General features: G+C 35.2%; 1 protein-coding gene and 1 non-coding gene across 3 annotated transcripts; both read left to right on the top strand.

The window, feature by feature from the left end:
• Positions 1-239: 239 nt before the first annotated feature.
• LOC141669592 (small nucleolar RNA R71) lies at positions 240-346 on the top strand. Its single transcript, XR_012553862.1, has one exon. It is a non-coding gene; the product is annotated as a small nucleolar RNA R71 (small nucleolar RNA).
• A 15,159-nt stretch (positions 347-15,505) lies between these two features.
• On the top strand, positions 15,506-26,266 carry LOC141666774 (putative magnesium transporter NIPA4). 2 transcript variants are annotated; one of them, XM_074472955.1, is made up of 10 exons: positions 15,507-16,103; positions 17,568-17,624; positions 18,564-18,654; positions 18,728-18,888; positions 19,079-19,206; positions 19,314-19,451; positions 20,568-20,660; positions 22,857-22,962; positions 23,341-24,029; positions 25,765-26,266. In XM_074472955.1, the coding sequence occupies exons 1-9, from the start codon at positions 15,923-15,925 to the stop codon at positions 23,448-23,450; spliced, it is 1,065 nt and encodes a 354-aa protein (XP_074329056.1). In that variant the 5' UTR covers positions 15,507-15,922; the 3' UTR covers positions 23,451-24,029; positions 25,765-26,266. The 2 variants fall into 2 exon arrangements, with proteins under 2 accessions (XP_074329057.1, XP_074329056.1); XM_074472956.1 differs by lacking the exons at positions 17,568-17,624; positions 25,765-26,266 and having other exon boundaries at positions 15,506-16,103; positions 23,341-23,739.
• Positions 26,267-27,286: the final 1,020 nt, after the last annotated feature.

Below are 27,286 nucleotides of genomic sequence, written 5' to 3'. Positions count from 1 at the left end.
GCGCTTGGAGCTGGGCTGCAATAGCGGTGGCTGCATCAACTTCCAGAATACCTGCTACCTTGCCTGATGTCATCCTCTGAGTTGGGTTTTGATGCTCATTTGCAGCCATCGTCTCAATAAGATTGTACGCCTCAGTATAGCTTTTAGCCCATAAGGCGCCTCCCGCTGCTGCATCGAGCATGGGCCGAGATTGAGCCCCCAAACCATTATAAAAACCAGTGATTACCATCCAATCCGGCATTCCATGATGTGGACATTTTCTCAACATTTCCTTGTAGCATTCCCAAGCCTCGCACATAGATTCTGTAGGTTGCTGCGCAAACTGAGTAAGAGCACTCCTCATAGCAGCAGTCTTTGCCATTGGATAAAACTTCACCAGAAACTTTTGCGCAAGATCTTGCCACGTAGTGATTGACCCAGCTGGTTCAGAATGTAACCAGTCTTTAGCCTTATCCCTCAGTGAGAATGGGAAAAGCCTCAACTTGATAGTCTCATCAGTCACGCCATTATACTTAAAAGTGCTGCAGATCTCGACAAAATTCCTTATGTGCATGTTGGGGTCTTCAGTTGCCGCTCCTCCAAAAGAAACAGAATTCTGCACCATCTGAATAGTGCCCGGCTTGATTTCAAAGGTGTTAGCTTGAATAGCCGGATGAAGGATGCTTGACTGAATGTCATCAATTTTAGGCCGAGAAAAATCCATAAGAGCTGGATCAGCTTGAACAATATGATCTCCCATATTTATTGGTTCTTTCTGCTCAGTTCCTGAATCCGAATCCTCAAAATCTAACTTCTCCGGTGTATCAAGAACTTCGTCTTTCTCCTCAGTTGTATCTAAGGTCCTCTTGCGAGCACGAGAACGAGTTTGCATAAACGCACTAAAGTACCTAAAACACAACCGAAAAGAGTAATTAACTACTACGTCCTAATCACTGAGTCCTAATGACCAATGATGGTAAGTACATAAACTAAACAAATACGCCGAGTCCCCGGCAGCGGCGCCAAAAACTTGTTAGGGCGAAATCACGCACTAATATTCACGCAAGTATATGCGTTCGCAAGTAATATAAAATACTTTCTAGTTCGTTCCCTCAGAGACTCAGACTAAGTTATTGTCTAATTTAACTCACTCACCAATGTATGATTACTTCTCAATGTTAAGATAATAACACTTAAAATTGTTGATTAAATATTAACTATAATTAACTACTTAATTAACCACTTAACTAACACTGCAATTTATCAATAATAAAACACTCATGAGATCACAACTTCATTATTACTTCCTTCTATAGCCATAGTTATTACTTTTAACATGTGACAGTGATGATATTAATCGAATAACACAAAACTGATAAAAGCCAACTTTCATTGTACTAATACCATTCTACCAAACATCCACAATTAAGATAGAAATTGAATAGTCATCAATTATGTTGAGTTCCTATATGTCTACAGAAATTGACAACACAACGATTTAAGCACAAGTTACTCCTTTTGATGACATTGGGCAAATAAAACTGTTAGAGTTACCCACTAATCATGCACTACGTACATGAACCTATGCTAGCATGGCAAGTTCTAAATCTCAAGATCCACTGTCGCTTCACAAGAGATTAACACCCTATCTTATATGTTCGCGACGCACATAAGACGAATACGCACAACCAATACTAGATATCATGCAATCATCACACACTAAAGTATTAAACAATTAACTAAAGAATTCCATAATAAATCCATTGCAACCCCATGATCACGATTAGCCCATAATAGAACTTATCGCCATCATGGGTTCATATGAAATCATGATAAACGAACACAAGAAAATAACAACTAAACTAATTATATTAAAATAGAGTACGTCACAAGAGTAAATAAGTCAAAGCAAGAAAACTAGCATCCAACGTTACAACGAAACAAGAATCACAAGAATATATGCTTCCTCTTCGTTGCTGTGTGCTAAATCGGTCTTCTTCCTTATCTCCTTCGCTTCTTGCAAAACACAATCTAAAACATAATCCCCTCTTAATACCCTGTGAAAAACGTCTCAAATCTACTTATATAATAGTCCCATAAAACTCAGATTACATAGAAGTTGGAAGCCAAACAGAAGTAGAAGTCTAAAATAATATATTATTTTTCCCCGACCCTGCGCGGCCGCTCAGCATTTCTGCGCGGGCGCGCAAGGCTGCTGCGCGGCCGCTCAGCATAGCTGCGCGGGCGCGCAGGACCCTACTGGAAAATTTCCAGGTTTGCTCCGTTTCTTCGCCGTAATCTGCCCGTTCTTTTCCTCTCGCAATGGTGAACACATGCCAAGGCTTATTCTTGATGATTCCTCCTCCGAAATGCAACTAATACCCTGAAATGCATAAACACTAGAAAAACGCATCAAATACACAAAATACTTGATTTCAAGACACCAATTTAAGCCATTTTAAGACGTTCTAAGTGATATAAAATGCCACTTATCACATGACTCCCTATCAATTATTCAAGAGAAGAAAACCAACTTTAAACTTTCTGCATGTCTTTGGTTGCAAATGTTACATCTTAAGGAATCAATCTGATCACAAAGGGAAGTTTGATGCAAAGGCTAATGAAGGAATATTTGTTGGTTATTCTGCTGGAAAATCATATAGGGTCTACAATCTAAGAACCAACATTGTCATGGAATCTGTGCATGTTGTGTTTGATGATAAAAAGATTGATGGACTAACATATGAGGGACATCATGAAGGACTCAAATTTGACAATATTGAGATATATTATGATGATAGTGAAGATGAGAATGATGAAGAAAGCATCTCAAGAAGAATTCAAAATCTGCCTTTGGATAATGCACAGAATGCTGCATCCGTTGAAAGTCATAATTCAATTTCCATTGAAAGAAGCAATGCAGCATCCGTTGAAAGACAAAGTGCATCATCCGTTGAAGTTCATAATGAAACATCCGTTGATCACAGTCTGTCAACGGATAATCAATTCACTTCATCAGTTGATAGAGCTCCCAATTCCTTTCAAAGGATCAGCAACTCAGGGGGAGTTTCAACCAATCAACATTCTATCTCACATCATGACAATACTGAGGCAACCTCATCTAGAGCTAATCTACCACCTCAAAGGAAATGGACCAAGAATCACCCTTTTGAACTGATCATTGGTGATGCTACATCTAAAGTGCAAACTAGAAGGGCTACTCAAGATGAATGTCTGTATAGTAGCTTTCTATCACAGGAGGAACCTAAGAGAGTGGAAGAAGCTCTATTGGATCCAGATTGGATTTTAGCAATGCAAGAGGAGCTAAACCAATTTGAGAGGAACAAAATATGGAAGCTGGTACCCAAGCCAAAGAACAAGAGTTCTATTGACACAAAATGGGTATTCATAAATAAGATGGATGAAAATGGCATTGTCATAAGGAATAAAGCCAGATTGGTTGCTAAAGGCTATTCTCAACAAGAGGGAATAGATTTTGATGAAACATTTGCTCCAGTTGCCAGACTTGAGGCCATTAGAATCTTTCTAGCCTATGCAGCCCATGCCAAATTCAAAGTCTATCAAATGGATGTCAAGAGTGCATTTCTAAATGGGGAATTGGAGGAAGAAGTTTATGTAATCCAACCTCCAGGGTTTGAAGATCCAAACTTTCCAGACTATGTGTATTATCTGTTGAAAGCACTCTATGGACTAAAGCAAGCACCTAGAGCCTGGTATGAGACTTTGTCAAAATTCCTTCTAGATAATCACTTCACAAGAGGTACTGTTGACAAAACTCTTTTCTTTAGAAATGTTAATGGCTCTACAATACTTGTTCAAATTTATGTAGATGATATTATATTTGGATCTACAGATGATAAGCTTTGTAAAAAGTTTTCTAAGTTAATGCAAAGTAAATATGAAATGAGCATGATGGGAGAGCTAACTTATTTTCTTGGTTTACAAGTTAAACAAGTTAGTGGTGGAATTTTCATTAGTCAAACTAAATATATTTATGATCTTTTAAAGAAGTTTGACTTAATGTACTGTTCATCTGCAAAAACTCCCATGGCCACTGCCACCAAGCTTGAATTAAACAAGGCTGAAAAGTCTGTGGACATTTCAAGTTATAGAGGCATGGTTGGCTCACTTTTATATTTAACTGCTAGTAGACCTGATATAATGTTTTCTACATGTCTCTGTGCTAGATTTCAAGCTGACCCTAAAGAATCTCACTTAGTGGCTATTAAAAGAATCTTCAGATATCTCAAAGGGACTCCAAATCTAGGAATTTGGTACCCTAGAGAGTCTGGTTTTGATCTAATTGGCTACTCAGATGCAGATTATGCAGGCTGCAAAATAGACAGGAAAAGCACAACTGGCACCTGTCAATTTCTAGGGAACAAGCTTGTGTCATGGTTCAGCAAGAAGCAAAATTTTATTTCTACATCAATAGCTGAAGCTGAGTACATTGCTGCTGGTAGTTGCTGTGCACAGATACTATGGATGAGGAATCAACTATTTGACTATGGACTAACTGTTGACAAAATACCTATATTCTGTGACAACACAAGTGCCATTGCCATTACTGAAAATCCAATGCAGCACTCAAGAAACAAGCACATTGACATCAAGTACCACTTCATTAGGGAACATGTGATGAAAGGTACAGTGGAACTTCATTTTGTTCCAAGTGAAAAGCAGATTGCAGACATATTTACCAAGCCACTTGATGAATCAACATTCACAAGATTAGTAAGTGAGCTAGGTATGCTTAATTATTCATAAATTTATGTCCTCTATATAATCTGCCTTGAAGCCTGAAATGAATTTGCTGCAAGAACAAAGTTGGCTTTAAGTAAAACTTATTCTATCAACGGATATTCCCTATCCGTTGAAAGCCAAAATTGTTCTATCAACGGATGTTCATTATCCGTTGAAAGACAAATACATTTCTGGTAATTTTATCCCTCAACGGATAAAATAATGTTGATCATCAACGGATAACTATTTACCTTATCCGTTGAAGTGTCACATCAGTTACTTTAAGTGAGTCACAACCGTTGATTCTTTTACTTAACCGTTGATACAGATATACACTGTTGTATGTATTTGTATTAAAGGCAGTTTTCAGAATTTCTACAGTTTTTTTTATTCTTAAACGGCTGTAATTTATTTAAAAGTATCATTTAATCATTTTATTTACGTTTTAATTCAAGAAAGTATAAAAGCCCATTGAATTCTTATTTTCACTTTACGCTTTCTTGCAATTTTTATTCTCAAGTTTTTCCCAAAATTCTCAAGTTTTTCTCTGCAACCTCCACTCACAACAATGGCACCAGTAGTCAAAATTATGTCTCAATCTGGATTTGTTTATGAAAAGAATAATTTCGTAGCCTTGGTTGAAAAGAATGAAGCCCATTCTGATTATCACAAGATGATGGACTTCATCAAAAACTGCAAACTAATCTATGCAATGCTGGAAGCCCCAACCATCTACTGTGAGGTGATTGAGGAGATTTGGACAACTGCAGAGTTCAATTCCACAGATATGACTATTGCCTTCTCTCTCAAAGGTAAGGATTATTGCATTAACTGTGATGATATACAGTCTTGCTTTAAGTTGCCTAAGAATAATGCCATGACACCACACACTGATAAAGATGTATCTGCTATGTTAGATTCCATAGGCTATGCTTTTGATTTTGCTAGTTTAGGTAGTATTAGAAGGAAGGGCCTTAGGAAAGAATGGAGTTTTCTTGGAGATGCCTTTATCAAGGTTTTCTCTGGGAAGATTAGCAATTTTGATGCCATAACTTCATCTCTTGTTAATATGCTCTATATGCTAGTTTCTGATAGGTACTTTAATTTTAGCAACTGTGTCATGCTAGAATTAGGTTCCAGATTATGTAACAAAGCTAATAGACCACATAACATCTACTATGCTAGATTCTTTATGTTATTGGCTAACCATGTTGCTGAAGGATTGGTTATATCTAATGAGAACAATAAACTCAAATGCTGGGCACAAGAGAAAAGGGTCCTTGCAGACCTTTTGAGAATGAACCTCAACAGCCAGGTGCCATTGGTATATTTGCCAATCATGAATGCACCACATGTAAGTGAGGTAAATACTTCTATAACTCCTACTGTCTCCAACCCCATTGTTTCTTTGCCTTCCAGTATGGCAATGGAATCTGTGTCTTTGTCCAAACAGGTTCCTACCAAAGCCACCAAAACTAAAATTTCAAAACACAAGCCAAAGAAAACCACCTCTGTTGTCTCTCAAAAGACAACAGTTGTAACAACTACCATAAACCCTGAAGGGAGTGAACAGGGTGTGAGTGGTGAGGGGAGGGGTGAACATCAAGAAACCCCCCAGGATAAGGTGGGAGAGGTGAGTGGTACCCCAGCCAGCCAAGCCACAGTCTCTCAAAAGACTGTGGTGGTGGTTCAAAAGGAGTCAAACACATCCCTAGTTGCATCCTCCCAAAAGGGTGCAACTATTGAAAATAGTCCCCAACCAGGGACACAGAACAAAAGAGGGAGGGACACTGAAGCCACAAATTCACCAATCAAAGCCTTTTCAAGGAAGAAGGCCAAGACCCTAGTTTCCACACAAGGGGCACACACAGCACAGATACATCCACTTGTATCTTTGCCTTCTCAAATTCAGCTTGATGTGACTCCAGCAAATGTGGAGTCACAGCCCCATTCTCTCATAATAGAAACACATCCATCATCAAACTCTCCATCACCCTCTCTGGATGTGGATATGATATTCACATCACTTCCTGATTCTCCGTCATTAAAACTCAGGGAGGAGCCCCACTCAAAACCTGATGATCATCATCTTTTAGATAATTTGTTGGATCATCAGCCAATTCTTTCAGATATAGTTGAAGAATCTGTGTCACCTCACTTAAAATCAATTCACACAGATTCAACAATTATGTCACTTTCTATATCTACATCTTTTCCTTCTTCAACGGATATCTCTCATCCATTGATAAGTGGTTGTTCTTCGACGGATAAGCTTAACAACAGTTATCCGTTGATACCATCAGTTTCCACTTCAACGGATACTCCCTATCCGTTGATGGTCTCTACACATATAACATAAACACTTCCAACTGTAGAGGACATGGTTACTGTACAATCACTTTTAGGTTTGAGGGAAGGGAGTGCTAATTTGAGTGAGAGGCTGGGTTGCTCTCAGGCAAAAGGAGAGGTTGAGAGTCACCATATGCATGCTATTTCTTCCAGCATGGCAAAAGTGAGTGAGGGGAGTGCCACCTTAGAAGGTGAGGGTGAGGGTGTGTGTGAGGCAGGGGGAGCCCCTGATGCAAGAAAATAGAGAAAATGAGAGAAAGGCAGGTACAGAAGCTATAAGGGTTGATCCAGCCATTGCTAGTGAGTCAATGATTGTGGATGATGCAGACAAGGGAAGACAATTTCAGCAACATTACAAAGCTGTAATTGATAACATTTCCTTGGATGCTGACACTTTTACTCACCCTGTTCCAGCCTAATAATTGTTGGCTGCTCAGGACAATGTGGAGGCAGAACAGACTTTAAATATTGTACACATTTCAGAATCTCTTCTCAGAGACAAAGCTGCTGTTAACAGGCTGCCTTCTCAAGCTGGTGAGCCATCTGAAGAATTTGGAGTAAATTCTAATGATGATGACTCTAATTCTTTGGATGAGAGCATGAACTTAGGGGGAGAAGCAGGACCAAGTTCTGTTCCAGATCTACCTGATTGGGCATGGGCAAAGGCATCTACACCAGGAGAGTTTGGTGTAACTTTGGTCAGGCAAGTAATGACTATTCAGAAGGCCCTTCAGGAGACTACAGATGCTGGTACCAAGGCAATTCTTCAAGCTCATCTGGACTCTCTGCATCTCTTGCAGTTGCAGCATTTCAAACAGAATATAAGTGTGGATGAACTCAAGCAGGACATTGCTGATCTAAAATCCTACAATGCTGAGAAGATGGATTCAGTCATGCCTTATGGTACTATGCAAGATTTGTTGGGGAGACTGAGGAAATCATCTGATGCTGACAAGAGGCTGGCCAGGTTGGAAGACAGAGTTCAGATCATTGAAGACTCTATGGTCACCATTCTTCAGAATCAACAAACTCAGACAAATCTACTAATGCAGCTGGCAAAAGCACAAGGCTTGACCCCTACCCTTGATGATAACAAAAAGGGGGAGAATAAAGGGGTAGGGGAAGGAGAGCCATCAACAATAATTCAAATATCTCAAGTGCTAGTTCCTGCCATCACCACTTCTCCAACTATTCAAATCAAAGGAAAGCTTGATGGAATTGATCTAATCCAGATACAGCAGCTGAATTGCAAGTCAAAGAGCAAAGGAGGAAAATTGATGAAAAGATGCAACAAATTTTTGGTTCTACAACTTCTAAATCACAATCTGTGAAGCATAGTACAAAGGTGGAACCAATTATTATGGAGCTCAAACCAGTAAGGAGGAATAAGGTTGGAGAGACTTTTTCCAAGAATCTGAAACCTATGGTTCTCAAGCCCAACAACAGATCCAATAAGGACTCTACAAAGAATCCTCTAAGCCTTGCTCAGATGAAAGAAGTGGATTTTCCTCTTCCAAAACCTGATGAAGACAAGGTTTTGGGTGGAAGTATCATAAAGCACAAAGAGACCATGGATGTGGTTGTAAGGAGGAACATGGCTATTATCTTTAGAGAGGGAAAGAGCATCTGTGTGATGCAAGGACATCCCAAATTCTCAATAGCCAAGAAGGAAGAAACCAGAAGGTTGAAGGAAGAAGCCAAAAAGCTAAAGGCTGACAAAAGAGCACAAGCAAAGCTTGAAAAATAGCTAAAGTCAAGTCAAGCTGAAGAAAAGAAAGAAATTGAAGACAAAAGTGAAGATGGAGGTATGGGGGACATGGTTGATAATGATATGGAAGAAAGAAGTAAGGAAAGAGAGGAATGGCAGAAAGGGAACAGAAAGAAGGCCAATGCAAAGAGAAAGATGGTAGATGAGACTGAAGAAACCCAATCAAAATCCAAACCACTACCTTCTATTCCTGAACCCATTGTGCCTGACCCCTTCATAAATATTCATGGTGAAACAATCATTCCTAAGGAGGAACCAATTGATTGGGACACCATCAAATTGCCCACCTTCTTAACCTCTTCTCCACCATCAAAGAAGCAGAAAAGAAGAATCAAATCAACACCCTCTAAAACCTCAATCAAATTTACTCAGAAGCCTAAGCCTAAGCCACAAGCCTCTAAGGATGATTATGTTCACATTTGTGACATAAAAGAATTTTCAGACATTGAACTCTATCTGGATGAGCTGGAGGAAGTAAGGGGAATAGCTGCCTATAGACAACTACCAGAACGACTAGTGTTCAAATACAAAGGAAGTGGGGAAAGAACTTGGCCTCTCTACAGGATTCTGAATGAAGGCTACTCTACCTTGGTTAGAGTCTACTCAGCCATACAAAGGGATTCTGGCTTTACTAGGACTGCCAAGACTGAGATTCTCAACAAGATTGCCAACATAAGGATAACTTGGTGGGAGCCCAATGCCTTGCCTAGAACATTACTCATTCAAGAAAGAGGAATTACAGTTCACAAATCACTTCATTGGTTGATGGAGTTCAGAGACAACAAAGGAGTCAGAAGATTTTTCAGACTTGAAGATCAGCTCAAGATTGCCAGTAATGAAACTCTCAAGGATAAGCAATCTAAGTTGGACATCAATGAAGAAGATGAAGTTGAGTTCTACAGACAACTTCAACTTCAAATAGAGGAGAATGACAGGAGGCTAGGAAAGAAAACAAGGGATCAAAGGAAAAGAAAATAATCTGCTCAGGCTAAAGGAGCACCCTTGGAAACAATGTAATTCTTCAATTCCATCTCAGCATACACATTTTTGCAGCACTTTTGAATTTCTGCTTTATTACAGTTAATATATTTGTCAAGTGTTTTGTTATCATCAAGCTAAACCCAAATTTATGCCTACAGTTCTATTAGACATAAATAGGGGGAGATTGTTAGGAATATGTGTATTAGTTTGATGATAAGTTAAACAAAACACTTAAGTAGAAATCTAGTGTTTGTAGCCTCAACGGATAAGACCATCTTGGCTATCCGTTGAGGGAGTAGCTTTACTTAGCAATAAGTTTAGTATTGTAGCACATTTCATTCTCTGAATTCAAGTTGTAATTCTTAGATGTTGTAAAAAATTATCAGTCATGTTGACCACTAGTGGATATGCAAATAGGAGGGCTAATTGTAAATATTTCATGCCTTGTAATTTTATATAAGTGAAGAAGTATCAACTGATATTGAAGACCTTCAACGAATAAGAAACAAAGCTTCAACGGATGTCTCTAAAGCTTCAACGGATAATATCCATCAACAGATAAGTGCTTCAACGGATAAAGACTTCAACTGCTAATGCATTAACGGATAAAAGCTTCAACGGATAAAGCCTCAACAGATAAGGCATCAATGGATGAAAGCTTCAACGGATGCTTAGTTCATTAGCAGTTGATAGTGACAATTCATAAGCTGACAGAGGCACATGGGTTGACAGAGACAAACTGGAATGTGGAAGCCTCTAGGAGGAATCAAGAAAATGCAGCATTTCCATTCTGGTGCAAACAAGGAAGTATTCAAAGATTAACAGCTAAACCTAAATTGCATTGGATAGAGAAATGAAGAAGAAACATGTGAAGAGCCTTTTTAATTGTATTTTACAGTTTTGTCTTCACTTGTAAACTTGGTGATATATAAACCAAGTAGCAGCTAGTAATTAGATGTGAATTTTCCAGAGCTGTTTAGAAAAATCCAGAGAGAAAATCATCTAGTTTGTACTAGGAAGCATCTGTGATTTAATTCTTTGAATCACAGATTTTCTGAAATAACACATCTCTGGTGGAACAACAAATCCACCAGAAAAGTTTTTAAGTTCTTTGTGTTCTTTACATTTGTGTTTGAATATATATCTGTCTGTATTAGCTTCAAGCCATTCACACACATTTGCTCACTAAAACACTTAGCCTTAGAAGCTACTCAAAACTTGAAAAAGTTTTGAGATTTACATTCAACCTCCCTTCTGTAAATCTCATTGTTAGTCCACTGGGAATAACACAAAGTTTATGAACTTGGTGAAAGTTTCAAAGTAATTTGATCACGTAAACTACTTATGAATTGTATTCCTTGTAAAGTTCGTTGTGATTCATCTTCGGCCTCTTCTGCCATTTCTTCATTTTCTTCTCCATCACTGTCACTCGAGACATTGTTGTCACATTGATCAAATAATTCATCTTCTATTTTTTGCAACCTTATAAAATTATGGACCGTAAAACATGCAATGACAATATCTTTTTGCGTCGAAAACGTGTAAGGAGGCATTTATTTTAATATAGGAAATCATGCTTTCAAAACACCATATGCACGCTCTATAATATTTCTCAGTTGTGCATGAGCATGATTAAATTTTTTCTCCTCAATCAAAGCACGCCGTCCCCGAAAATCAGCTTACCAATATCTTGTGTTTTTATATGGAGTTAGAAAACCACGAGTGTTTGCATATGCAGCATCATAAAGATAATATTTATCTGCAATTAATATAATAATATGTTTGATATTATTAATATGAAATATTTATTAAAAAATAGATTGTAAAGCATATAAAAAGATACATACTTGGGGGTGGTAGTGGAAAACCAGAATCAGTATCAGCCACAACTTCTGTCAATATTCTTGAATCATGTGCAACCCCTTCCCATCCGTCCCAAACAAATGTGAATATCATGTTGAAGTCACATATTCCTAGTACATTTTGATAGCATTCACCCCTTCCTCGTCCTCTATAGGGAGCTTGTTGACTAGCTGGTACAATCGCATGAAAAAGGGTTCCATCTAATGCACCAATTGCCCCCTGTAATATAAGGATATATCTATTTTTTTATTACTATATTGATACATTATATTTACTTTGTAATAAAATAATTAAAATGACATTTTATAACTTACTGAAAATATTTTTAGTAGCTTTTTCTGTCTTTTTGATATATTGGTATTTTGTTCATATGGCGTAGGGACTATGACTTCTTTGGCAAACTCCATCATTCCATTCAACACCTCATGAAAATACCTGTGAACTGTTTCCATGGAGTGTTGAAATCCGTTTTTCACCTTTATAAAGCGATCATTATGGCTTATAACATGCAAAAATATAGCAATTTTCTCTTCAACAGTTGCATTTCAACTACCTTCAACCCAACTTCGCTGCTTAAAGAGGTTACAAAGTTGTATATATGCAACACGAGAGAGACGCATCATATCTTGACATTGTGTATTTGAACCATTTAACAACTCAAGTGTATATGCATGTCCACCCAAAGCTGAAGTATTGTCTTTTAACCTTGGTATATTCCTTGCACGAATTTTTTTAAATAATAATACACAAGCATGAAACATAAAAGTTGATCTATAATCTCCATATTCAACCTGTAGAAAACAATAGTGAATGATTAAAAAATGTAAACTGAATTACATTGTACTGAGAACCATATCAATGTTCACTACAAGAAATTTAACTAAAATAAAATATAAAATTACTGAACTCATAATCCTAGCAACAATGTTCACTTCAAGAATCAAATAAATCACAAAATCCAAACAATTTTAACATTCGAATTTGAAACCTAAAAAAACCTAAACTTTAAATCCTAATTGAGATGAAACCATCTTAACCCAAGGTTCTATTTCATCTTCCTCAAGCAGCATCCATTGTGTCCTATAAGTTGCACTTTCGCAGAAGATACCAAGGGCCATTTGGCGTAATGGATTAGTTGATTCCCAACCAATTTTGTTTAATTTTTCTTTGCACTCTTGAAGAGACGGTCCACTATTATTTTGAATCATAAGGTCTAGTGCATTAGCTATTTTATCTTCAAGTTGTGAATTTTTGGATGGTTTTGATGAGCTTTTAGCTTTTTTTCTTTGGTCTTTCTCCTTCATCGTGTGTATCTGAAACATTTGACTGTGTGCTACCTTGAAATGTTGAATTAGAGTTCGAGTGGTTTGTTCTTAGTTGGAGCCTGGAGCATTAGCTAGTACTGCTTATATTTCTTCCAATCAATATTCCAGGCCAGGGGTAGACTTGCACAACTGGCTAAGACAAAACTCAATAAAAACCTAGGGGAGAGATGAATGAGGGGGGTGTATGATACATAACTCATAGACCATATAATCATACGAAGCCATATGAAGCTTTGATAAGTCAAGAACAAGAGTTAACATGTGCTTAAGGGCAGGGTCAACTGACCTGTTTTCATAAATTATACACTATTTATTGTTTGCACATTATACCTATTTAGCTTTCAACAAAAAAGAGAAATATATACTGCCTGGACTTTTTATCTCCTTTTCTTTTATCTCACTGTAGGCTTTAGCTTTCCATTTTTTCATACAACTCAGATAAGATGTCAATCTACACTATTTTCTGGGGAAACATATTGTTACAATCTTTCTTAAGTTACATAAAAAATAATAAATATTGAATCAATAAATATATATACTTAGAGAACTTAAAGCTAAACTAAATATCCAGAACTATATTACAACCACAATCAAATTACAACTACAAAGCTACACTGAATATCCAGATTATGCAAGAACTTAAAGCTAAACTAAATATCCAGAACTATATTACAACTACAATCAACTTGCAGAACTGCAGAGCAAGTAAAAACACATTTTTTATTTCGCAAGCATAAGCACTAAATATCCAGAACTATATAACATAAAAATCAAAACAGGTGCACAATAAAGTTTAAACCTTTCTAGTTCAATTAAGCATCCAATCATAAGTATTGACGTCAATCAATTACTACCCACCATGCCCTGACCCAGGCCTGTCACTGGGATTGCCAAAACACAACGATCTCAATCTTATTACTTAGCTTCTTCAAGCAGATATTGATGGCCAAAAATACAATGAAGTCTAAAATATTCTAATCTAGTTCTACATATAGACAACCACTTGCAACTATGATATCTAGAATTCTGAATATAATCAAAAAATATGATAAGCATGTGGCTAAAAAGAACACAATCAAATAAGCAAGCACTTGATAAAAATCATACAATTAAAACTATGGATATCAAAGATGTATATGATTTTACCTCTGTAAGTACTTGTTCATGATGCAACGGTTGTTTTCGCGGAATATATCTCATTAATATTTGAATATAAATATATCTTTAAATAATACAATAAATAAACTATTTTTTTGTGAAGAAACATCAAATATATTACCATTTTTTAAATAACATGTTAATGATAATTATTAATTTTACTTTATAGTTGTAATTTAATTTTTTCTAAAGAGAATGAAAAAATAGGACTTTATGAGCACCTCTTTATAAATTCACCATCATTGAATAACATTCTAAACCTAATTTTTTTTAAAGTGAAACATTAATAAATAAATCGATTTAGTATATCTTCGTAGTTTTAAAGGAGCTTGTCACATCTCATGTCAAATTTTGAATATATTTAAATATTGGGTTAAGTTCCAGATGTATTAATGTAAAACCAGTCAGTTAGTAATTTTGATACATAATATCATTGACTTTATTGTATAAATACCTCAAAAATAGTAATTTTTATTTATATAAGATATTATAAAATTTATCCTTATGGGTAAGATATTCTCATCGAGATCGTAATTTAAATTTATTAAACCCAGATGGTGATGATGTATTTTCGGCTGGGTCATGTAGTCAAATTTCGAGTATTTTTTCAAAATGGATAAAATTATTGATTTTGAAGCTAGTAATTTTGATATATATTATCAATTAACTTGATTCCATAAAGACCTCAGAGATATTAATTTTTACCAATATAAGATATCACAAATTTTTTTTTTGTTGGTAAGATTTTCTAGTCGAACTCGTAATTTAAATTAAATCTAGGTAGTGAAGTGGTATTTACGGGCATGTCATTTAATCAAATTTCGAGTATATTTTAAAAAATGGGTCAAGTTCTAATATTGAATTCGAAATTATTTGAAATACGCTAATTATAACTTATCTAAATATGTAGTACACATATATATTATTTATATAATTGTATCTATTAAAAATGTATGAGACATACTTTTGAAATTAAAATTTTTTTAATAAAAAAGGGAATGATCTGTTTATGTACTATGTTTAACTTTATATCTCAAATTTAATTGTTCAAAATTAATTCTACAAATATTTTAGCAATCATGTTTAAAGTTAAATAAATTGTCGCTATTTAAATAAATTGTCGCTATTTACGACACTCACTTATTATGTGTATAATAAAACTTAAGTAAGTTATGTGTATAATAAAACTTAAGTAACATCTTTCTGCAATGGTAAAATGATGTGTTTGTGAATGTAAAGTAAAGTTGAATTCCTCTCAACAAGTCTTTTATATAGATTTAATCTCGTCAGTATTATCACGATGTTCTTTTATATAGATTTAGCCATTTGTTAAACCCGAGTAGAGTAACCATGACTATGAAAAAGTGAAAAGCAAAAGTAAGCCACAAATAACCCGGAAGATACTTTTGTTGCATACATTCCAATTCTCTGCATCATCATACATGAGTAGTGGAGATTTCGTGTAATCTTGATTAGAGATAATACCAAACAGTCACACACCAGTCTTTAAAACTTTTACTATTTTTAAACCTCCCCCACCATTTCTTTCCGATCTGTACTTACACATACAAACACACATTACTCCCCAGCTCCATTTCAATCTCTTTCATGCTTCAAGATCTTCAAAACCCATCTTTTTAACCCCCAAATTTAAGTGATTGTGGGTTCAAGTTTGTGAATTTATTAGGTTTAAAGCCTACCCAGAAGATGAATTTGTGATAAAGTTAGGATTTTTATGTTCAAGATGGCCATGGAAGAGGCAATTCATCATAGCTGGAGAGATTCTTATAGAGGAATGTCATCTGATAATGTAAAGGGTTTAGTATTAGCATTGTCTTCTAGTCTTTTTATTGGTGCTAGTTTTATTGTCAAGAAAAAGGGCTTGAAAAAAGCTGGAGCTACAGGTGTTAGAGCAGGTAAAAATTAGGCTCTTTTTGTTAATTAAAATCTTGGGTTTTGTTGGTGTTTGAATTTGTGGGTGCAATGCAAATGTATTGAGTTGTGTGTGTGTTAAAGGTGGTATTTTGTTGGGTTTATGATATTGGTTGATTCAGTTCCTGATATTTGTTTTACTTGGTCATATGTTGTCGTTTCGTGTTGCATTTCAGGCTCTTTATAGTCTGTTTAAGGAGGAAGATAATAGAATTCCCGGGAACTCGATGTGAAACTGGAGAAATAATGGAACTAAACTAGATGATCATAGTAGTTATCTGTTAGTGCTAGGTGATAGGATATTAGGATTTAAGATATGTTTTCTAGACGCCGGTGACTGGTGAGCTCAGTTTTGTTTTTATCTTGGAAAATAGCACACCTTTATAATTTAGAGCTCTCGCCTTTGTTTTTAATCATGCTCAAATTTTCTCATAGTTGGTGTGGAGTTCTCTTAGATGTCTTATTCTATTGCAGACTCTTGTTACTCGTCTTCTGTGCTTAAAAATTAATAAAGAATAAGAAGGGCAGTTTGATAGAAGTTCACTACCTTTCTGGGTATGTGCAGTCTAATGTTATTTAATAAGCTAATATTGGATTTTCAATCTGAGCATCGGAATATCAGCAGACACTAATTATCTGACTTGTAAGTCTATCTTAAGGTTAAAACAAACAGAGTAATCTCAAAATGATTTTATATTCGTTTATTTATGTCTACCCTATCGACTTATCTTTTGATTTTTCTGGTTTCTTTATATTATGAGTTTATGATGCATTGCACCATTAATTATGTGTCTTCATGCATTATTCTCACACTGAAACAACATAATGTTATTTGAACTTCAGCTTTTGTTGACTGGATTGTCAGTTTGTCATCCATATTGATGCCTTGGCATGCAAGGCTGAACGTAGTCCATTGGTTTCCATTGATCGTCTCTCAATAACTTTGGTAAAGGGTATGCTACAGGGGGTTTGAAAGCAAAATAGGTCCTTACATTCCAATTGTATGCATGGCCCTAATAGGTCAGCACGACAATATATAATGATCGGTGTAGATCATTTAATCTAGTTTATGATTATGCTTACTAAAGCTGAATTAGAGAACAAAATTTTATTGGTGATCAGTGTTCTAACACGCTAAGCCGCTCAGTAGGAAACATTAAACTGAGTGCTGTACTTGCTATACAGCGCTCAGAATTATTTTCCGTAGGACAATCAAAACTCTACTAAACTGTGGAATATCTGTCTCTGTTTTATTTTTATGTTTTACTTGGAAACATATTCCATCTTTTCTTCTATTTTTTGTGTTACTTTGTAATTTATTCCATCTTTCCTTTTATATAGTCCCCGTCCCAACCCTATGTCAATAGCTGCAAGCCTGCAACACATACTTTCGGATTAGAAATTTATTTACTCTTGACTTCAAATCTTTTAACCCTTTCTTTCCACAGGAGTCGGAGGATATTCATACTTGTATGAGCCACTATGGTGGGTGGGTATGATAACCAGTGAGTTCTTACTTCTTTTTGTTTATGTAAGCAATGCTTACATCAGTGTACATGTTTAGGAGCCCAGTTAACTTGCTTGAAAGTGCAGTAACATTGTGACGATATGACGTTAGACTTATTTGGCAGCAAGGGTTGATATGCTCAGGGTATAATCTTACTTGTTCATATCGTCATCGTTGGGTTTTAATGGCTCTACCGTCAATTGTGATCATTTGTTTAAAAGAAGGAAAATTAACCTTGAGACACAGAATAAAATAGTAGAAGGTAATTAGATGTAGGCTAAAATGTGTTGCATTTGTATGATCAACTTCTTCCGGCTCAATGTATTTGTGAATGAAATTTATGGGAAGAGGGATAAGTAATTTATCTATGATTAGTCTGATCAAACCCTGTTAAAATCACAAGTTTTAAAAGTGCAGTCCAAGATATGTAACGGCTTTAAAGAAAAAATTGGAGTACATTAGTTATTTAGCTTGTGACTGTCTAATGAGAAAGAAAGTGTAGCATGGTAAATTGTTTCAGATTTTTAACACTATCTCTTAAAGTTCATGTACATGTAGGAAGAGAAGATGCGCCATTTATTGTATTGTAAAATGGAATGAGCCTGGACTCCATTCCCATTTTATAGACTATGTGTAAGATATTAAATTCCTGGTTTAGTGGTACATAGGACATTAACTTGTCTGTAGCCAAGGGTTGCCTAAGAATTGGATTGATGGACAGTGGAAACTTGTGATGCTTCAATTTTGTAGGACTATATACATCCTATTATTCTTCTGTTTCTTGCTTCTAATTACCCTTGTTGTATAAATAGCGTTTTACCCGCTCCATGATTATACAATATTAAGAAAGTTCGTATTGTCCGTCTGCCATAGTACTTGTCACTTTTAAGTTCTCGCTTGGAATCTGGATTTTAACTGCTATTTGCTAATGCAACAGTGATTGTTGGAGAGATTGCAAATTTTGCAGCTTATGCATTTGCACCAGCTATTCTAGTCACTCCTCTTGGTGCTCTCAGCATTATTATCAGGCATGAAATAAACTCACAAGTGCATCTGGGATCACTGTTTTGAGACTACTAATATCATCTCGTCCTTCTGCAGCGCTGTACTTGCACATATAATGTTGAAAGAGAAGCTGCACATTTTTGGGATTCTTGGTTGCATATTGTGTGTTGTGGGTTCAACAACCATTGTTGTACATGCTCCTCAAGAACGTGCCATCGAGTCTGTGAAGGAAGTGTGGGATCTTGCTACAGAGCCAGGTATCTTGTTTTCTAGTCTTAGTGACTAGGTATTCATGAATTTTATTCTAAAAACATGTTAGTACTTACCTTATACCTATATACAAGCGTGGGTTACACGTAGCCCTGTATGTATATGCTACCTTCTATGTCCTTATATGTCCAGCAGTACAATTGAATTAAGCTGCCGTACATATTGCACGCACTGCAGGTTTTCTCTTGTATACATCAATGGTGATAGCAGCGGTCTTTGTACTCATATTCCGCTTTGTGCCCCAGTATGGCCAGACACATATAATGTGCTATATTGGAGTTTGTTCGCTAGTTGGTTCTTTATCAGTATGTTGTGGTACTTTTTATTGTTACTTTGTAATATGTTCTCATATGTTTTACATACGAAGTCTTTCACTAGCGAGTTACACTAGTTACATCACACCATTTAACAGGTCATGAGTGTCAAAGCAATTGGAATTGCATTGAAGTTAACATTATCGGGATTGAATCAGCTAATTTATCCCCAAACATGGGCCTTTACAACGGTGGTTATCTTTTGTGTGCTGACACAAATGAATTACTTAAACAAGGTACATAATCTGACTAAAGGTTGGGTTTTTTAATCTTCTTCACTTTCTTGATTTTCTGGTGTCAACCGGCTAAAATTGACATTTACTTGATGATCATTGATTAGCGAGTTTAAGGCTTCTACTTGTTCCATAAAATAAATTGGTCTTTCTGTAGATGGAAGAGTTATTAAAATGCGGAAAGACAAACATGAGCATAGATAAAAGATATTGACGTTCCCCATTAGATATACACCATGCATTAATCTTTACAAGTGAAACTTAGATATACTTAGTGGACTTGCAATTTGATACTAATGCATACTTGTCAAAATTTCAGAAATATTAGTGTAGTGGTTGTAGATGGCCGTTTTTGGCCTGGTTGTCAAGTGTGTGCTCTCCATTCGCTAGGTCACTAATTTGAAGCCTCTTTATGAAAGTTAAGGGTTAAAATCACACTCATCGGAAGCTGCTGATGCAGGAACTTTTTGCACTGGGTCTTTTTTTTTTCTTTTCTACGAGTGGATTGTTGTAATCGAATCCATATACGGCCATACCATGCTGATGCCGGATCCTTGAGCGTTGGGTACAAGTTATTTATTAATTTATTGAGGAATTACTTTATGCATATATGAAATAGTATTCTGTTAATGAGGCACAAATGGAATTTCATTTTGTGCAACTCTAGTAGTTGATATCTTTACTCATGCACTGAATGCATTTGACACTGGTCCTTTGTAAGTGTATATTTGAGTTTAGCATTTAAGAATGGTTTACTCGATGACCTAGGAGTTTGGGATTGTTTGGTTCATGAATGACTTTGGCCTAATGTTACAGAGCATTTTAACCTCTTAATGTCGTGCAATAAAAATATCAAGTGTAGGTCCCTACAAATCTATCTAATATATGATGATGATCATTGTACTTTAATATGTAGAAACTAGATAGAATTTAAACCTGAATATGACTTCCCCTATAATTAAATAATGTCGTCTGATGTCAAGGAAAACAGTATTTAACCCATAGTTTCTACCTAATTGTGTGTTCATGAGCATATATATATTTTACATAGGGACTTATAAGCATTCCCCCCCCCCTCAACTGGATAACATATTATTCATGATATAATCTTGAATGCAGGCCCTTGACACATTTAACACCGCTGTTGTTTCCCCGATATACTACGTTATGTTTACATCACTAACTATTTTGGCAAGCGTGATAATGTTCAAGGTAATATATGCTTGAGTAATTTTATTTAATCTTATCTTTCTACGAGTACGATTTTATGCTAATATTCCTATTTAAATTTAGAGTTAAATGCACTTTGCACACTCTTACTTTGTTCCAAAAACAAATTTGTACCGGAACTTTGGGAAACTCATGCTGCAACTTGGGCATTCATTATGCACCCCTTTTTAGAATTTTATCAAATTGGGAAAGGTCAAAACCGGAAATTCAACAAAAGACTTAATTGAAATAAATTTCATATTTTTCAAATAATTTTAAAAATTGATTTTTATCTTAAATTAACTATAAAATAATAGATTTTGAATTTTCAAATAATACTATTAATTTCGGTTTCGATTTTCATTTTTATAGTATTAGATTCAAAATTTTATATCTCTACTAAAATTAAATCTAAGTATATAATCAAAATTATTTGTTCAATTTTTTTAGTAGAATTGTAAATATTGGCATTAATCCTATAGAATGAAAATCAAAACAAAAGTACTAGTATTATTTGAAAATTTAAAATTTTACTATTTTGTATAAAAATTCAATTATTATTATTATTTGAAAGATATAAAATTTTATTTTAATTATTTTTTTTGCTGAAGTTCCGGTTTTGCCCCTGTCCAAATCAATGAAAATATAAAAGAGATGCATAATGAATGCCAAAATATAAGCTAAGTGGTGCAATATGTTTTTCCCAAACTTCTGGTACACCGTATTACTGCTGAAAGTGACGTTCCATTGCCGTTACGCAATGTGTATGTCATGTTGCCGCATATTTTCCCGGAATAAGAAATTAATTGTTTTTTCACTCATTTGATAGTTTTCAACATCTTTGCTTCTCTTCTCTTGTCTTTCCATTATCTATTTGTTCCATATACCTCGTGCATAGATTTGTGTTAAATAGTTTATGGTTCGTAAGTACAAATATTATATACTATGTTATTAATTTGGAAGAAGAGCTGCTTGAAGAAAACCACATACTTGTCTCATGAGTCATGATATGCTTATATGCGCGGAAAAAAGAGAAAAATTATTAATTGTTTAACAATTTGCGTCCCGGTAATTATTGTCAAATAGGATAGGAATAGTTATATTTTTGACGTGTGACCCCCCTTGCCCCTGTGTTGATCTCAGAAACCCGACCTTCGGGTCTGTCAAATCCTGAATAATTTAAACTCAATAATGGTCATCTCAATCCATGCTTACAATAATTTAAACTGAATTCCAAAAGAAGAGTTGCATATCTCGTCTTATTATTTGTCAAAACTTCACTATACATCTAAACTCTTATATGAACCTCAAAATATATTGCAGTCCTTATATATTATTTCCAAATGCGGTAACTCTTGACTTTGTCATGTTCCTATCTTTTTTCCGATCTTCACATGTCTTTCCTATATAAATTATAAAAATGAAGAAAGAAAAAATGACAAGAATAACAAGGAGTTTAAACTGAGGTTTATTTAATAAATTAGAGTCCTCTAATTCAACACTAACAAGGAGTTTTGGTACAAGGAGCATCAATAAATTATGAGAATTCAGTAACTCAAGGTCCGAGAATATTCTGATAAGCAGAATGCCAGAATCAATCTGACAACACAAAATGTCCTAAGAGCATCTCCAACGATGTTAGCTAAATTGGTTACCTGAATTCCTGAAATAATATAAGATAATGATTATGTAAAACTTTTGTTAAAGAGTTTATGATTCATTAGTACAATATTATGTACTATGTTATTGATTTAGATGAATAGTTAAAAGAAAATCACATTCTTGACTCATGACATGCTTAAATGCACACAAAAAATGGAAAAATACATCAATTGCTTACCGAGTTGCGTTCCGGTAATTATTGCCCAATAGGAATAGTTATTTATATTGCTTTCAGGACTTGTCTTGGTTTCTCACGTACATGGCAGAAGCTTTGGCAATGTCACAAAATGACTGGAATGTTTTATTATGTAAACAAATCCATTACATTTTTTTATTGAACACTTTATAAGAAGTGAGTTGCTTCAGTTTTGTACATAGTATTAGTCCTTAACTTTTACCTGAGGCATCTCTGATGTACCACATGTATCTGATCAATAATTTCTGTTTTAAGTAGTAGATTGCAACTATTTGGTGTTTTTATTAGTGACGTTTCCAACTAAATATCTTCTTTGCTATATTTCTTCGTTGGTTAAACAGGATTGGGATAGGCAGAGCCCAACCCAGATTGTCACAGAGATGTGTGGGTTTGTGACAATCCTCTCTGGAACATTTTTGCTTCACAGAACAAAGGACATGACTGATGGTATTGATTTTTGTATTTTACTAGTTATGCAGCATAGTGAACTAGTTTTGTTTAGCAAAAGAAAATATAGAGCCTTAGATTGGGTAAATTGCTGAAAATAAGTACCCACTTTTGCTCATCTGTGTACCTTACATGGTACTTAATGAAATAATAATGCATGTTAGCCAATCCAAGCAGGATCATAATCTGATTACTTCCAGCTAATTTCTAGCTCCAGGTTACTAATGATTTCTAGTAGTGAAAACAACTTAGTAGGACAGGCTTTTACTTGTGGTTGTCAATGAGCTGTTTTATAATTCAAAGAGTATGCGATGAACCACAGTGGCTTCAAATTAAACTTTCTGTATAATGAGCTTTCTTCCAAATGTTATAACACAGGTCCAGCGCCTCTTCCGGTGCGTCTGCCGAAGCACACAGATGAAGATGATGCTTTTAGTCATGAAGGTATTCCTCTAAGACGACAAGAAACAGCATCAAGATCAACGTGATGATTTCTTCAAGATCATTGCATGTACACAAGAAAGGACCATACAAGAATCAGAGCTGCATCCTAGTTAGAGTTTTGAATGTGCTTCATCCTTATATTGGAACGGCGCAAACAAGAAATTATTTTTGTCTTAGCCCTTTTCCTTTTGTTTTGGAGAAAAGGCTAGGAGCAGATTTTTGCAATGAGATTGTAATATTTGCAAAAAGTTCTGGTCTTCGTAGAAGATGCAGAATTTGCCTATGTAAAGCTGAAAAAATATCGATCATACAAAAGGTGTATGATTCTTGTCGGTTTGAAACTGGAAAACAATTCATACCTTGCATCAACAAGCCAAAACTCTTGATGTGGCCAGATTTTCACCGTCATCTCATGAAGATCTCTAGGCATGAGGACTACATAATCGACATAAAGAGGTGTTGCTAACAGAGGACACGTGAATAATCGACATATGAGTGAAAAAGAGCTCATGGACGTGAATGTAACAACTTCAAAAATTGGACATCAAACATCCTAAAAAATAGGATTTGGTAACAATCTTACCCTTACAAGATTGGATCATGAAGAAACTCTTACAATTAAGGTACGTGCTTACGGGAGTTGGGGGAATAATATATCATCGGTTAAGATATGATGTGAAGGTACTCGCATGAAAAATTAGTCTTAAAACATTCCTAAAAGCTAGGGGGAGGTTATTCCTTATCATTAAATTATAGGAATGAGTGAAAAACGCGCGGGAACAATTAAAAAACGTACATAAGTGGTGGAAAGGAGAAAAAACACTATTAATTGATTATCTTCAATTTCACTCACACACTTCTACCTAGACTAGGATTCCACTACTTCATCTTTTATACTAACTCTCTTTATTACCAATCTAACCACTTTAATTACAGATGATTCTATATAATTCATCTATGGTCGATAACAACACATTACTTACACATACTTCTACTTAGAATAAAGTTCTACTTCATCTTCTACACTCACTTTTTTCATTACACACATCTTATCTATTATCACGTATAATCCTTATATCACCTATATATACACATAACTTACACACTTCTATTTACACAGATCTCTACTATTCTCTCTATTCCATATCTTCTCACCCGAGTTAGTAGCTCAGAATATATATTTTACAATATCTCTTGATAATTATCCCTTAAACAATCTAATCTACATATCATACTATACACTTCCTCCTCAAGAAAAATGATCTCTTTCCACATCAAATTGTCATACTCAAATCAGAAGTTTTACAATATTTTTCCTTACTATTTTATTGATTGTAATCACTTGCAACATAATATATATAAATATGATATATATATATATATCATATTTTCTATCAGCCGACGAGTAGGTCTACATGATCGACGAGTACAAACTGCACACTCGACACGTCTAGACCGAGATTCGACACAGCTAGACAACATACTCGAAGAAGGGGTTTCTATCATGTTTTATTATCATTTCATTGAAGGTAATCACTTGTAATGATCTTGATATCATTATAATGGAATCATTTCGTTTAGCTATCGTCCCACCCGCGATTTTTATCATTTCTCAAGGTTTTACGCGTCACCAATTGCTTGTATCCATTTATTTTTTTGCACATGTCGATGACTTTTATTTTAACAACTTTGCCATGATTAAATCTATTAGACTTAACTTTTAACGCACAAATTTTGGCAAAAAGAATTGGCGCCGTATGTGGGAAATTAGCTAAGAGTCTATACGATTTTCAACATGGGTGACGATTCTCGACATAAAGGTACAACAAACAAGACGATAATGTGGATATGAATGGGTACATGGGTTCACCCATTAAAAAGCTTCAAAATGCTCTCCTTTCAGAAATGAGACACTCAAGATGAAGTTATGCTCTATTAAATCACCAGAAATGGAAAGGAAGACCATATGCAATGGTACGACGACTTGACATGGATGACATATACGATGATGAAAAGCAACACTACAAAGAGGAAACTCATATCATCGACCTTGAAAGTCCTAAGATACAAAAATATGGGAGTACAAAATGTGAATGATGACCAAATCTATGGTACAATTTAGATTTGAAGAAGGACATGAATATTCTAAAAATTACTAACATTTTAGTAGGAAGTCGACGACACACAAGTCGAGAGTCTGTTGTCTTTCGTGAGTTTGGGCGTGAGGCTACTTTAAGGATGAACGATGAGAGGAAAACATCAATTTCTTATAAAAACATGCATATTTTAATGACATGTACACATATTGACATGACTTGTATCCAAATATAGTGTCTAACTTCATTAGCTTCTTGACAGATTTACATATTGCATGAAGATCAATATGACGACTGAGTATAAGTTGGTGACATTTTTGAAGGTGTCTAACGGCTCAAATATGAGTCGTATACAACATTCACACGACATGAACAACATGGTGACAAGAGCTAAAACACCCAGTAGTCGTTATGATGATCCTAAAAAACTTGGTTAAGGTCAGCTTGATGATAGGGGACACAAAGTCGTTATTGGACAAGATGTGACAGCAAAGATATAGTCTGACTTGATTGATTTTCTGAAAAAAATGATGCACGCCTTCACTCGGGAACATGAGGGGTACCGGCCCTGATATGAACGCACACAAGTTGAGTGGCAACCCAAACCACAGGCATCTCAGAGAGAATTGAAACAAAATAAGTTAATCAATGAGAAAGTGGACAAGTAGCTTAAAGCAGGAATGTTATGTGAAGTCGAGTATTCAAAATGGCTAAAAAACATGGGAAATGGAGAGTTTGTTTACATCATACAGACTTAAAATAAATTTATCTGAAAGATCCTTTTCATTTACCACACATTGACATGTTGATCGATATGGCGCCTAGACATGTACTCTTGTCATGATGATTGACGCGAAGCTGGATATAAACTCTTGACAATTCTGGATGCATAAATGGTTATAAATAGATTCAAGTCCATTCTCCAAGAAAAAAAAGATATATTTTATAACAAATAGGGGCATCTATTGCTACTTGACCATGCCATTTGGTCTAACTAGTTTCGGTGCAAAATTTTAACGGCTTGTCAACATATGTTTAAAGATTAAATTACAAACATAATAGGAAAATCCTAGATATTTGAAAATTGGACACATTCAAGAAAATCATGACGTCTTATTTTGATTTATGATGTCATTGAATGAGAAGACGGCAAGTTGTCCTGACTTGACGGCAAACATGTTCAAAGGAGTTGAATTGTTCTCCATTTGAAGGCACTACAAGTAATCTCTTTTCATACCTGTCTGTCATTTCTTTTTTATTCCCAGTCATTTCTGAATAACTCATTATAACTTTATGATAATTGTCTTTAATTTTCTAGATTTTCTTTCGATTTCTATCTTTTGTGTTGAATTAAATACATTTGATTCCTGCAGTATCATCATGTTGCGTTGTTGATGAATTTCGTTAGATGTTTGGTTGACGTTTTACCATGATATTGATCCATGTTTCATTAATGTAGAGTCGAGAATCTGTGACCTTTTTTGGCATTATATCATTCATGTGCTTATATTTCAAATATTTCATTGATGCATGTTATTCACATATCATGATGTCATGTTGATTCTTGTTATTTTACCCTTCAAACTTCACAAACATGTTATAAGCCCTTATATTGGCATGACATAACGTGACATAAATATTTGTATTAAATATGCATCGATTTCACCCTAGTTTCACAAGTAGTTGTACTATTGTTATGACTAGACCATACGATCATAATTTCTTATCGTCACATCATATGTAAATTAGTTTATGTGTGGACAAATCAAAGTAATTTCTGATTG

This window comes from Apium graveolens, chromosome 6 (assembly GCF_009905375.1).
Source record: "Apium graveolens cultivar Ventura chromosome 6, ASM990537v1, whole genome shotgun sequence".
NCBI classification, from domain to species: domain Eukaryota; kingdom Viridiplantae; phylum Streptophyta; class Magnoliopsida; order Apiales; family Apiaceae; genus Apium; species Apium graveolens.
Note: the sequence above shows the minus strand (reverse complement) of the source record. Positions and strands in the feature narration are given on the sequence as shown.